General features: G+C 41.0%; 1 protein-coding gene across 3 annotated transcripts in view; it reads right to left on the bottom strand.

The window, feature by feature from the left end:
- The window catches only part of Elmo1 (engulfment and cell motility 1), a 447,896-nt gene that overhangs the window by 189,355 nt on the left and 244,953 nt on the right, over window positions 1-13,588 (bottom strand). For all 3 annotated transcript variants that reach the window (XM_042695082.1, XM_042695081.1, XM_042695083.1), the window contains one exon: window positions 12,415-12,523. In XM_042695082.1, the coding sequence (XP_042551016.1) occupies window positions 12,415-12,523 (109 nt within the window). The remainder of the gene's footprint in view (window positions 1-12,414; window positions 12,524-13,588) is intronic.

The following is a 13,588-nucleotide window of genomic DNA, read 5'->3' as shown; positions in this document are numbered from 1 at the left end:
GAAGGTTGAGATTTGAGGATCAAGATTCAAAGCCAGCCCCAGGCAGGAAAACCCATGAGCTTCTTATCTCCAATTAATCAAAAAAGCTGAAAGTGGTGCTGTGGCTCAAGTAGTAGAGCACCAGCCTGAGGACAAAAAAAAAACAAAACAAACAATAACAACAACAAAAAAACTGCTTAGGAACACTACCACCAGAATTCAGACCATAGGACCAGCAAAAAAAAAAAAAAAAGAATATGCAATGCAAAGCCAAGTGCCAGCAGTTCACTTTTTAATCCAAGCTATTCAGGAAGCTAAGGCCTGTAAGATCATAGTTCAAGGCTAATATGGACAGAAAAAGTCTGCAAGAATTTATCTTGTATTAGCCAGTAATATGCAAGACTGGTCAAGTGGTAGAGTACTACTTTGCAAGCAAGATACAGAGTTCAATACCCAGTATCACCATAAAGGAGGAGGAGGAAGAGGAAGAGGAGGAGGAGCTGGAGGTGGAGGAGGAAGAGGAGAAGGAGAAGGAGGAGGAGGAGGAAATGCAATGACCTTAATTACTCTGGAATGACCCTGAAAGTTTGGTAGCAGGAGAAGGCACCAGCCTGGGCAGTAAAGGCTGGGTTAATATTAGACCGGAGAGGTAGAGAAAGCATTAAAGCAGAAATAAAGAAGTCTGATTTGCTTGGCTAGACCAAATGTGAGCTGGTTTTGGTCACTGGCTTAGCTGTTTTCAGTTGTATTAAAAGCATTAGAAAAGCAGGGACTAGCTCGTGGAGTTTTTCAAAGCTCCATGTTGTCTGATAAGGATTCTAAAACATGGCTGGAGTGGGAGGGAATGTCTGTTCAATGATTCCCTAGTAGTTGGCACCTCCAAATTACTTTCTCATGCCCACTTAGCCCCCTTCACCTGACTGTGCACAGCATTCAAGAGGAATAAGGGCATTTGCCAGTGAACCTGCCATTTCTGCTGAGTGAGCTGCAGGCTTTCTACATAAGTGGCAATTGATAGCCTTTCATTTGGAAATCTTTGAAACAGATCCACATTTTATCTTTCAGATGAAACACTGAAATTAATGAGAAACACAGAAGGTATCTAAAGGCGTCCCTCCAAGAGAATGAGTCCAAAGTCCTGCCTGACAGGTAAGGATGGACATGGCCTTCTCATGAAAGACTGATCTTGGGAGGAAATATGGCCTGTAACATCTTTATTTTTTAATATAGAAAGAAACCCTTCTGAGAGGAAAAGCCCCCCCAAATCAAGCAATTGCTATATGGAAAGCCACTGAACAGACATCTTGCCAATGGCTGCACCTGAAGACCAAATTTGTTGTATAGTTTTGTGGCAGACAACTTATCTCATAGATAAAACTCTGATGGCAAAACAACAGGTTTGAATTCCAAAATGTGCAATGGTGCATTCATGGGAATGCAGCATTGGTCATTTCAAGGTGGATGGGGGGTAGGAAATCTTTCAACATTTCATCTGTGACCTAGAGCATCAAATACATTCTGTCCCAGCCTCCCAGCACACACGTAGATGAATGCAAAACAAATTTCACAAAACACTTCACCATTGCCACTCATGAAGCACTCCAAAAATTATTTTATTTCATTTTTAAAACCACTATTCAAAATTCACTGAAGTCATTCCGTTACCCCCTGCTGAATTACTACTCGCAATTACTTCAAGAGAGCAATCTATTTGACTGCCTCTTCTCAGATATTTTCTTTTTTTTTTTTGCATCCTCTTTCTTGGGAGAAAATGTTTACAAGCCCATCTCATGAACTGTTCAGAACTCAAATGATCCAAGGTCGTGACTCAAGAGGAATATTCAAAAAGGATAGAAATTATGCTATTACATTAATTCTAATTTCAGACAACCACATGCACATGATCTGGTGAAATCGGAAAATTCCGAGAGATCTCCCAGGTACTGTTCCATAGCCAACATGAGCAGTGTGCAAGGCCAATTACACAACTACATTTATTTATTATTTGTTATAGTTTAAAAAAAATCTTCCTTATTGCTGAAAAACCTGCCCTGTAGCCAGCCAGCCAGCCAAAATAGCTCAAGAAATGTCATTGGCTGACCTAACTTTTCCTCAGGACCAGGAAAACAAAGAAACTGGGCTCCAACCTCACATAAAAGGAACAAAGATGCTGCCCCAGTAAGCAGGCTGGGAAAGTGAGTCTATGCATTTGGGTAGGACTCCCAGGATTCCAGCAGAAAGCAAGTTCTCAAACTGATCAACAGTGCTGCTCCCAGATAGGTATGACTTGCTGAAATGTTAACAGCATGGAAGTCTAAACTTATGTTTTTTTCCTCCAACTTCATAGCTTCTTTAAACAGTCCTGTTTCCAAGTAAAGATGAGCCAGCTGCTGTTTCTGCACCCAACAGCCCAGCTGGCAAGAGTCCTGAGGCCCGGCCCACAGAATGTTTCTCCTCCAAAGAAGAAATCATCTGAGAATCAAAGGAACAGCCTGGGTTTAACTCAGCAGCAGAACACAGACTCTACATGCAAGAAGTCCCAGGTTCGATTCCCAGTGCAGGAAACCATTAATAACAATCATCATATAAGCTTATAGGGTAGGGGATATAGTTTTATGTAGAACACATGCTTAGTATATACAGGAGCCCCTGGATTAAATCCCCAGCACTAAAATAATTTTTAAGGAAGAGAATTTTTTTCTTCTTTCTGCTCTGGTAAAATTTCAATAACTCTTGGCTGGCTGTGCAGGAGATACACATTGAACATTCCTAATTCAAATGATCTTAAATCTAAAATGCTCTAAAAATCCACAACATTTTGACAATGTGCTACAAGTAGAAAATTCCACACTATGAAACTTCCATGCATGAAACTGATAAAACTATTTTATGAAAGAAACTTCAAGATATATATATGTATAAAGTACATGTGAAACATGAATTTCATATTTCACCTTGGGCTCTATCTCTAGGATATTTCATTACTGTATGCAAATATTTCAGATAAACACTTCTGGTCCCAACAATTTCAGATAAGGGAAACTCAGTCTATGTTTCAAAGAAGGAACAACTTTGGGATGAGAAGGTACAGTATGCTAGGCTTTGTGTATGTGTCCCTGTGTCTGTGCAAATCAGACCTACACGGAGAGAGCAGTAGCAGGCAGGCCTTCAGTCCAAGCTGAAGGTCCTTTAGCCTCCGACTCCCTCTTCACAAGGCTCATGGGCATTTCTTTAATTCTCTTGTGCAGACCATCAGCCTCTAGGAAATACACATACCACACAACCATGGGCACTGCCATCGTTAGTGGTGCAGCTTTCTTAATAGCTACAAGATCCTTGGTTTCATCCATAGCACCATAAAAAACAACAGACAAAAACTCTCCATAAGAGGTAATGGCAAAGTTCTACTGTATACAATTTATTGGTTAGTGAAATTGCACTGGCCACCTAAGAAAGAATGCCCCATCTTCTGTATCAGCCTTTGAATTCTGTAGCATCCTTTGAGCCTGGCAATCATAGGGTTTGGTCCAGGGAACCATGAGGACCATAGTGAATACTATCACCAACTGGTGAGAGATGAATTCAAATTTCCCAATGCCCAGACCAGAGGTCCTACTCCCCCACAAAGACACCCATGTGACCTTAACCAATTCCCACGAGGAGGCAGGTCCTAACTTAGGAAAAGCCACTCAGACCACCTAGAATCACATGAAGAGTTTACTAAACATCTTGATTCTAGATTCCTCTTGGGAATCTGCACGAAGCTCCACTAAGCGAATCTGAGATTCCACCAGGGAGAGGAATCGCCAATCTATGTTATGTAAGACAGAAGAACAAAGGAACCAGCAACTTTCTGTTAAAAATCTATCTATCTATCTATCTATCTATCTATCTATCTATCTATCTATCTATCTATCTATCTATCTATCTACCTACCTATCTATCATTCTCCTTACTGTGTGAAAAAAGCAACATGGGAAGATACAATTATAAATACAGCTTCTTAGGGCAGGGGGAGGAGAATATGATTCATAGCTCGAAGGATGCTCAGGCTACAGCTGCAATCCATTCTTGTGGATAAAACCCTCGGGAAGCCAAATAATGGGAAGCCACATTGGGCTTGAATGTTTGCAGAGATCCAGGACTCTGTTCTACAGTTTCCAAGCAGGTCAGATAGAACTCTCTGGGTGGCAGGAAGTAAGCACACTCCAGAGGGAGAGATGGATGACTTGGCTGGCCTGTAAGTAGCCACTTGGGGAAGTTTGGCTCCTGCCTTGCATCAGACAATCCCAGAGAAGAGAATTTGGTTCCCTTCCTCTAGGTCTAGAGGAGAACTGCACCTGCCCAGAGCAGAGTCAGTTCTCCACCATCCTCATCACCACCACCACCATCATCATCCTTAGCTGGAGAAGTGATGCTCACTGGCCTCTCTGAGCACTCCTTGAGGTCCTGTCCAACCAGGAAGAATGTGTGGGTTGGTCAGACTTAGCAGGCAAAAAAAAAAAAAAGAGCAGGGCTAAAAAAGGCAGGGCTAGGGGTGGGATCAGTTGGTACAGCAGCTGCTAGGCCCTGAGTTTAAACCCCAGTAATGCCAAGAGAGAATCTGGTGCTTCAATGTCAGACCTCAAAGTTTTGTAGTTTTCACTGAAGAGGTCCTGCACCTCCTTGGTTAGATTTATTTCCAGGAATTTTTTAAGGCATTGTGAATGGAACTGTCCTCCTAATTTTGATCTCATCCTGTGTATAGTTGGTATACAGAAAAGCTACGAATATAGGATCACACCCATGGAAATATTAATGATTTGACTTTTTCCTTCTCTATTCATTCTTAATTGCTCTTGATAGTCACAGTATATAATCTACGAAAACAAAGACCTTTCAACTGAATGGATCAAGAAAATATAGTATACATACATTTATACACACATTCTATTATGTGTATGTGTTCATTTGTGTGTATGTGTATGTGTGAGTGTGTAGTGCACTAATATTGTTCAGCCACAATGAAGAATGAAATTATAAAGAATTCTCATACAGGGAAATGGATAGACCTGGAAATCTTCATAGTAGCGAAATAAGATTCAGAAGGACAACAGGTCACAGGTTTTGCCTTATATGTGAATGTGAAGCTTAAATTATAAACATATATATATATATATATATATATATATATATATATATATATAAACAGATCTGAAGTATAAACATAAACACAATCACACAGTGGATCAGGAGATGCCAACTGACTGTGCTCTTAGCTTCCTTCTTTCTGAGTCTGGGCAAGCCCACCAGATCACCTCCAATCTGCAACTTCAAAGCCCCGTAGGGATGGACCTTAATTGGTTCCAACTACCCTCCACAAATAATGTCTATAAAAAGTCTAGGATAAATATCAATCATTTTCATCCACTTGTAATTGAGATATGCTTGGTTTTACCTTCTTTTAAACCGTCAAATATAATTTTTGTCAGTCATCACCTCCTAGGAAGATAAACAGTTTATTGCATGTTCAGAAATCTCTACAATCATGCCTTCTCAGCCACAATCAGCTACCACAGAACTTCAAATTCATAAAACAGAAATGATTAGCTTTGCAGTGGGGTACAGCTTGGTGTTCTAAGTCTATGCATTTTAAGGCTAAGATTATTACCTACAGTTTATACTTAACAAAGAGACCTCCACTCAGATTTCCCTATTTGATTCTCAATTAAAAACAACAAGGATAGTGATGGTGTTGAAGACGATGATGGCAGTGGTGGTAGAAGTGGTAATGGCCATGGTGGTAATGGTGTTAATGTCCCCATATTATAGACTCAAGGGTAAAACAAAAGCTAACCACCTTCTAGTATTGGCAATGAAAATATGATCTCAATGGAACATCGTTTGGATTAAAGTGAAGAAAGCTACAAGACTTTACTCATCAGCCATATCTATTATCCAGGGCTACTGACTCTATATATATGATCCTTACACACAGGTTTTCTGTCTTGTAATATTATTATACCTCTGCAACTAGTTTTATAATTATTGTGCACAAATACATACCTTAGACTCTCTCCTATGACAATTTTAATTTGGGCCAAATGTCCATAGAGCTTTCTTTCTAAAGCCAAATGTAGGCCTTAGAACATTTATATGCATTTTGTTTGGTATTTCCAAAGTCAAAACAGAATATGAAGCAGAGGTATAATATTAAAATTTCAGGCAGGATCAACATTGGAGAGGCCTTAGCATCCCAGGGAACAAGAGTTCTGCCTTGTATTAGGAGACAAGGGTTATTATAAGGTTTAATTGTTGAAAGCTAATTTTCTTGAGCTTTCTTTAGCCGGAATGTTCTGCCTACAAATGAGAGTGATGGATGGTATTTCTCAATGTACGAAAACACCAATGTCCCAGAGTTAAGTGCCTATTCTAATGGCTGCAACACTCCAAAGCGTCCTTTAGCTAGCGCATCTGTGTTATTTTTACTTGCTAAAGCGAAGGTGTCGGGGTGATAAATTGAACAAAGTACTCCACTCGGCACCACCGGTGTGTTATAATAAATATTACTACCAAAAGAGACAAAGAAAGGAAGTGGTGAACATTTTAATGGTGTGTTGCAGGCTTCTTTCTCGTTTTTACTTTTAAAGAGAGAAGTAGTTATTAAATCTTACTCTAATTAGAAATGGCCAAAGGTAAAGATGGCAAAACCATTTCAGAAAACTCTGAAGTCATCAGTCACCAATGTGTGTCCATTCTGTCCTTCAAAATATACCAGGGAATAATCCAGGCATAAAAGCATGACTAGGATGCAGAAATACCTATTTGCTAAAAGAAAAGTAATGGAGCAGAGCTCTGACACCTTAGCGACGAGCAAAGAAATAAATTATAATCAAACTTCAATTTTCCATTTTTCTGTCACCTTTGATATTGCTCCATTAAAAAAAAAAGATACTAGTGCATTTCCCTAATTCCAAAACAAGACAAAATGACAGAGGGCTACAATCTCAGATCAGTTATAGTTTTCTGCACTGGGCAGGAAGATGCAGGGAAGGTTTTTAAAAGTATAGAGACTGAATTTAAGGGTCCAAGGAGTTATGTCTCCCATCTTAACAGAACTATAATTTTCCTTAGCTCCAGGTAGCATACAGTAGTCATGTGTGTGTGTGTGGGAGGAGGAGGGGGTGCTAACTGCACATCCAGTCTATATAATGAGCATCGATGAACCCTGCACAATGCCATTCCCCAAATCAATGTCTGGATTAGGCACAAGCACAGGTCATGGTATGAGCCAAGAAGACATGACAAAAATTTATTGCAATGGCTTCTGGAAACATCTAAAAGAGTTCCATAGGCAGAGTCAGCCACTTGCTCCTCTGGACCATGGATGCTAGCTGGCATTTTTCAGCACAGTGCAGAATGGGAAATAACTGGATGACATCACTGTACAGCCCAGTTAATCAGTCCTGGGACCCGATCTGCTCTGGACTTCACCAATGAGATAAGATTTCTACTTCCAGCTGAGATCATCCTAGCTGCTCATTTATCAAGGCTGGGACTTATTTGAGATCGGCTTGTCCTTGCTCTGCCCTATATATTCTTGTGCTTACAAGTTCTCATCACATTCCGAAAACTCAACCAAATTTTAGAGTATTATATCCACAAAGGGGACATTCCTTCTCCTTGTGGAGAAGCCCTTCTGTGGTTCTCCAAGGTCTGTCAGGTATAGTTCAAACTCTTTTACATGGCAGATACTCAGAAATGGGTGCTTGTTTCCAGAGCCAGCCTCAATGCAAAGCTTATGCTTTAACCACACAGAACTAGAATTCTCTAAACCTCTAGATGTCTTACTGATTGAAGTTTTCATCGGCTACAACCTCTATTCACTCTGTGCACTTATCTAAGCCCAACCTTCCTTACATAAAGACGCCAACCCTGTGCCTCCTCTGCCTGCACCTCCACCAGATGGATACAACAATCTCTTCTTCTGAAGACCCACTCCTCCTTCTGCTTCAACCTTATTCTTCTTACTGGCTCTGCCAAGCATACAACCCACAATATGACCCCCTCCAAGGGTGTAACTCTTTCTCATGATTTAGGAAGTTGAAATGGAGGTGGCGGGGCACAAGTCTTGCTCTCATAGTGCCTTACAAAGAACGTAGGACAAAAAGAATACAGTTGTCCCTTGTCACGCATGGAGGACAGATAACAGAACTCCTCCCCCCCAGAGGATCTCAAATCCAAGGACACTCAACTCCTTTATATAAGATCACGTGGTATTTGCATATAATTTTTCATATACAAACTCATCCCTCCAGTACTTACAATACCTAACACAATGGAAATTCTATGCAAATAGCTATGAATTACTTGGAGAATAATGACAAGAAAAATGTTTGTACATATGCAGTACAGAGAGAACTTATTTCCCAAACATTTCCAATCCACAGTTGGTTAAATCCTCAGATTTAAATCTTCAGGCTTGCCAAGCATATTAAATTTTAGCCAGTATATAGTGAAGAAAGTGGGGGTGCTGTCCTAGGTCCTGATTCCAGCTGCACCTAGTGAGAACAACATCCCCCTCTCGGTCAACCTGAAGATTGCTCCTGGAAAGTTGAGATCCTATCACATCCAAATACACACACAAATACTTAAACCATGCTCCAACTAAGATAGGACTGATGACTTCATAGAAGCATTCCACCGACTGTGAAAAGCAGGTATGGTTGTCTGGATAGAGGGCTAAAGGCTGAGAACCGAAAAGAAGTATGCCCAAGGGATACAAAAAGTGCCTTGGAGGTAATTCAAAGATGGATCATTCTAGCTCAAAAGTCACCATTCTACTTTGCTATGTTTTTCTATGCAAATCTCCTGAACACCATACTGAGTGCAGAAAAGCCACACAATATGCAGTCAGCACAAGTCTTCCCTTCATTAATAAACATGGATGGTATTGAGCCTGAACTCCTAGGGGTGTTCCAGACTTCAATTAAATAACCTTGATAAAGTGGCCTGAGAATATAAATAGAAGTTATTTTAGAAAGTACTTTTAGAGATAACATTTGCTTCTTGTCAATAATTGGGAAGCCAAAGAACTGTGCAATTTTTTTACACAACTTAAAAAAATAAATATTTGGTATCAGTAATTCAGTTGCACATTAATATGTTTGTTTGATACCAAAATATAATTGGTATTTCAGAAGTGGGATCCTCAAGGGAGCTAAAAGTAAATCAAAAGAGAAACCATTTCTAGAAAATTGAATGTCTCTTTTTTTATAAACATGCATTTTTTAACCAGTTAGGTTTTTAATTGGGTATTTTTCTGGTCTCAGCATTTGCTTATGAAGCTAGACTGACAGTGATCTTCAAGGTCAGTTTTTAACACAAATCTGAGAAGTGCTCAGAATCATGAGGAAAATAGATGTGTAAAAACCAAAGAAAGATGGATTTCTATGTAAAACTAATTTGCCTTAGAAGAAAAATAGGTATCTCCTTCAGCATAAGGGTGCATTCAGATTTGTTTTTCATATTAGTAACTTATTTAATATGGCATGGGGCAAAAGGCAATCTGTTAACAAAGCAATTTTCCTCTTTCCATGGGGTGTTTTATCATTTGGTGCCAAGCACTCCATCAGAATGTAGCAACCCTTTAATATTTTATGAGCAGAAACAAACTCATCTGGGCCTGTAGATTTTAGAAACATGAACTTTTCTTTTACAAGCTTCGAGGAATGCTCAGATGGTCAGCAAGCAAGCAAACAGGAAAGGTGAAATTGTCAAAACATTGGGAGAAACTATACTTTAGAACAGAAAAATCAACATTTACTTTAAAAATGTAATCTATTTCATCTCACAGGGAAGCGTAAGCTTGTTCTTCAGCTTTCTCAAGTCTAAGAAGCTTCTAGAAGCTCACGGCGGGACAAAATAGGGGAGGGCAGAAGCTGTATCTGGCTCAATTAGACCTACAGGGTCCATCATAGGTGTTGGCACACAGCAAGTATTCAGGAGATGTTTTCCAAACAAACCAATTGCTGTGTCTGTTACCTCTGATAAAGGGAAGCTGCCTTTGCCAGGTCCCAGCTGTCCAAGCCTAGTTGAACTGCAGAGTCAGCTTGAGCATATGCTAAATGTCCTATATCAGAAAGTTGGGGCGTGTGTCCACCAGACACACTCCTCCCAGAGTCAGAGGAGCTGACAGCACACAAGAACCTAATATCACCAGGGACCCTGAAGTGTTTGGCTGCATCTCTACCCCACTCTCTATCCACATGCTAGATGGGTTTCCAATCTGCCTCCTAAGGTTGAGTACCAGGTCTTCAGAAGGCTGTGTGTATTCCCAGGGCTCCGACTTTGCACGTTTCTGTACCAGACTGCCAAGCCCAGAAGACACTCAGGGAGGAGGACTGAGGAGAGAGGCTTCTGACCTCTCAGGTCCCTCTGTCCAACAGATTTGGCCCCTCTGATATGGAGGCCTGACCAAATTAGGTCTACATTTACCCTGACTAGGTTCACTCTAGATTTTCACCAGGTTTTCCAAGTCTTTGCAGGTTGAGTATTATCTATTCCCACTGGGCTGTTCTCAGTGCAGTCCTACAATTCCAGTCATAAAATGAAGACAGGCACTCAGATCATCACCCACTATACTACCAATCCTTTTCTAGGTGATCAGCCCTGGGAGAATATACAGTTGCAAGAACACAGTAGACTTGGTGAGTTATGTCCTACCTGGAAGAGGTAGCCCCCAGCTCTCTTTATTGCCCACTTTGTCCCTTTTCAGGGTTAACTTGTAGCATGGTAATATACCTACTGGGCAAAGGACAGGACAAAAAGCTGGGTATTGCACATGCCAGCTCTCTCAGTATGGAAGCAAGCAGCCCCAGTGTGCTGTCATGAAGGATAGAAAAGGGGAAGGTGAGAGAGGTCAGGACAATGAAGGATGCTAACCTAGACACAGAAATCCCAGCCTTGCCAATCACTAGCAGAACACAGTCTAGCTGTCTCCTAGTTCCAGAAAAGAAAAAAAAAAAGAAACAAAAGAAAAGAAAATCAAAGGGACTTAAAATTCTCTTTTAGAAAATGACTTCAAACAATTTTCCCCATGAAATTGAGATAAACCTGAAATCATCATAGTTATCAGATGGAGAGATTTCATGGGATTTGTTTGACTTAGGACTTACATGCTACAGCTGAATAAACAGTAAGCTGTACTGCAGACTGAAATCTCCATGAGTTGATCTAATTAGGGAGTGGGGTAGATCTGTGTGAACAGAAATCTCAACATTTGCTGAGCAGGTTAACATGAAAATCTCCAGTTGGGTAGCCATGGTTCTACTGCAAAATGGCCCAGTGGGGGTCAGAGATCACGCACTCAAGTTGAAGCTCTGTGTCTGGGGCAGCTTTTTCCCAACCCACCCTCACTGCAGGTAGATATGGCCTCCTGGCTGGTCAAAATGACTCAAATTCTGTCACTGTTGTTTACTATGCTGGTTCCCCGCCACACCCCCCAGCAGCACCTATAGTTAGCTCTATAATCCCAATAAAACAAAAGCCTCTCTCCAATGGGTTCCTTCCCATTAATCATCCCAGACCACAATTTACGCTCTCAAATAGCTAACAGCACATTTATGCTTTTCACAATACTGGCCAATGCCCCAACATTTTCTTAATGCAAACATCCCTCTCTGGTACCTTACTTTATGAAGCCTAAGAGAAAAAAACTGACCCAGACCCTGCCTCCCTACCTGCTGGAGGAAGTGGAAGTCAGCTACTCAGGGAGAAACTCGAACAAAGAGAACAGAGGCAGATTAAATCACATCCACCTTCACAAGTCCAAACTAAATTATGCCAAAGTGCATAAGGCAGAAAATTATCATCTCCCCTTTTCCTGGGATGTCATCTCATAAATTTTATAATGCAAGTAGGAAAAAGAGCCAAAAATCTATCTCTGACCAATTTTTCATTCCTGGCTACTCATTTTCTTTTTCTTCTTTTTTTTTTTTTCTCTTAGAGCAAGGATTCAAAACAGCAGAATCACTGGGAGCAAGAGAATTTCATTAAAGTAGTCAATTTTTCTTTACAGAGAAAAATCATTTTGAAAGCAAGAACAGAAAATGACCTCCTCATAGGTTATAAACGCAAATTTGAAAAAAAAAAAATCTACAGATTTTTTTGACCTAACCAGGAATCAGTCTATTCTGATGTATATTCAATTTCATAATATTTGAGACTCAGACATAATATCTGCAGATTTCTCTCACCCTTTAAGCTTTCAGAATAATTCTATCCAGAGTAGGCATGTAGAAATTGGAACATTGGAAAGTAGAACCAGCAAATAACTGACCCACAGTATTGATGTTGAGAAGCTGTTGTATCTTGGGCATTCTTTGTGGAGAGGGAAGTTGGCCTTAGCAGTTTCACCCTGGGAAGGGGTGATAGGGAGGTGATTAGCATACTTACGCAGCTCACCAACTTTCAGGATCTCACATAACATCTTGGTCAGTTCTATACTACTGCGGCCAAAGGGACATTCATGCTTATCTTCTCGGCTGCTGTTCTCCAGAACAATCTGCAGAGGAATGGGGAACAGGTTATAGGAGTGAGTCAGTAAGCGTAGCTCCCAGTGAGTCAATAGCATTCACAGACCAAGGAGGACAGCCACTCCTCCAATTAAGACTCTGCTGCTCAGGACGAAATATTACATGCACAGAGCATATAGAATCTAAAAGTCTTAGGTTATCCAAACCTACAATTCTCTCTGACCTTTAAGAGGATGTAAGAAAAGTGATTCAAAACAGAACCATACAAAATAGTTATGCACTGAACAGCCTCATGACCACAGCTTTGCTGTCCTGGAGACTGAGGAGCAAAATCCTTTCTGATGATCCCTTTAGGTGATGTGTGTTAGTGTTGGTGGGTTTCTCTCTAAGGAAACTGAATCCTTTGACCTGCTGAGCAATGACAGGCATTGAAAGCCAGGATCTGCCATATATTACCACATTAGCCCCTAGGCCCGAATCACCCTCTTCTTTTTTTTTGGGGGGGGGGGGTGGGGTCCAATCGTGGGGCCTTGAACTCTGGGCCTGGGTGCTGTCCCTCAGCTCTTCAGTTCAAGGCTAGCGCTCTACCACTTGAGCCACAACGCCACTTCTGGCTTTTTCCTTTTTGCTTATGTGGTGCTGAGGAATCGAACCCAGGGCCTCAGGCATGCAAGGCAAGCGCTCTACCACTGAGCCACCTTCCCAGCCCATCACCCTCTTCTTAAGAGATCTCTTTGGGCTCTAACCTTTGCTTTGTTAAAAATTGTATCTGAGCAGCCAGGTCAGGGCACCAATCTGAATCTCCCCAGGATGGGGAAGCAAAGTGACCAGTGATACAAGAAGACAGGACATAAAGCAGAGGCAGAAGATAGAGAGCCTTCAGCCAGCTCCAGCTCCAGCTCCAGCTTCAGCTCCAGGCTCCCTATGAGCACATTCCATTGTAATTCATATTAACATTCTATTAACATTTCATGAGTCCATCAATATTTAATGAGTATGCCATCCACATACACATGAGGTAGAATTACCGCAGCCAATAAATGCTGGGGAAACATTTCCAAGGCACTGTTTATTAGCAGGCACTAAATTAAGTA

The sequence above is a fragment of the Dipodomys spectabilis genome, unplaced genomic scaffold (assembly GCF_019054845.1).
Source record: "Dipodomys spectabilis isolate Male_0828 unplaced genomic scaffold, ASM1905484v1 ptg000178l, whole genome shotgun sequence".
Classification (NCBI taxonomy): domain Eukaryota; kingdom Metazoa; phylum Chordata; class Mammalia; order Rodentia; family Heteromyidae; genus Dipodomys; species Dipodomys spectabilis.
This window is presented reverse-complemented; position numbering and strand designations above follow the sequence as displayed.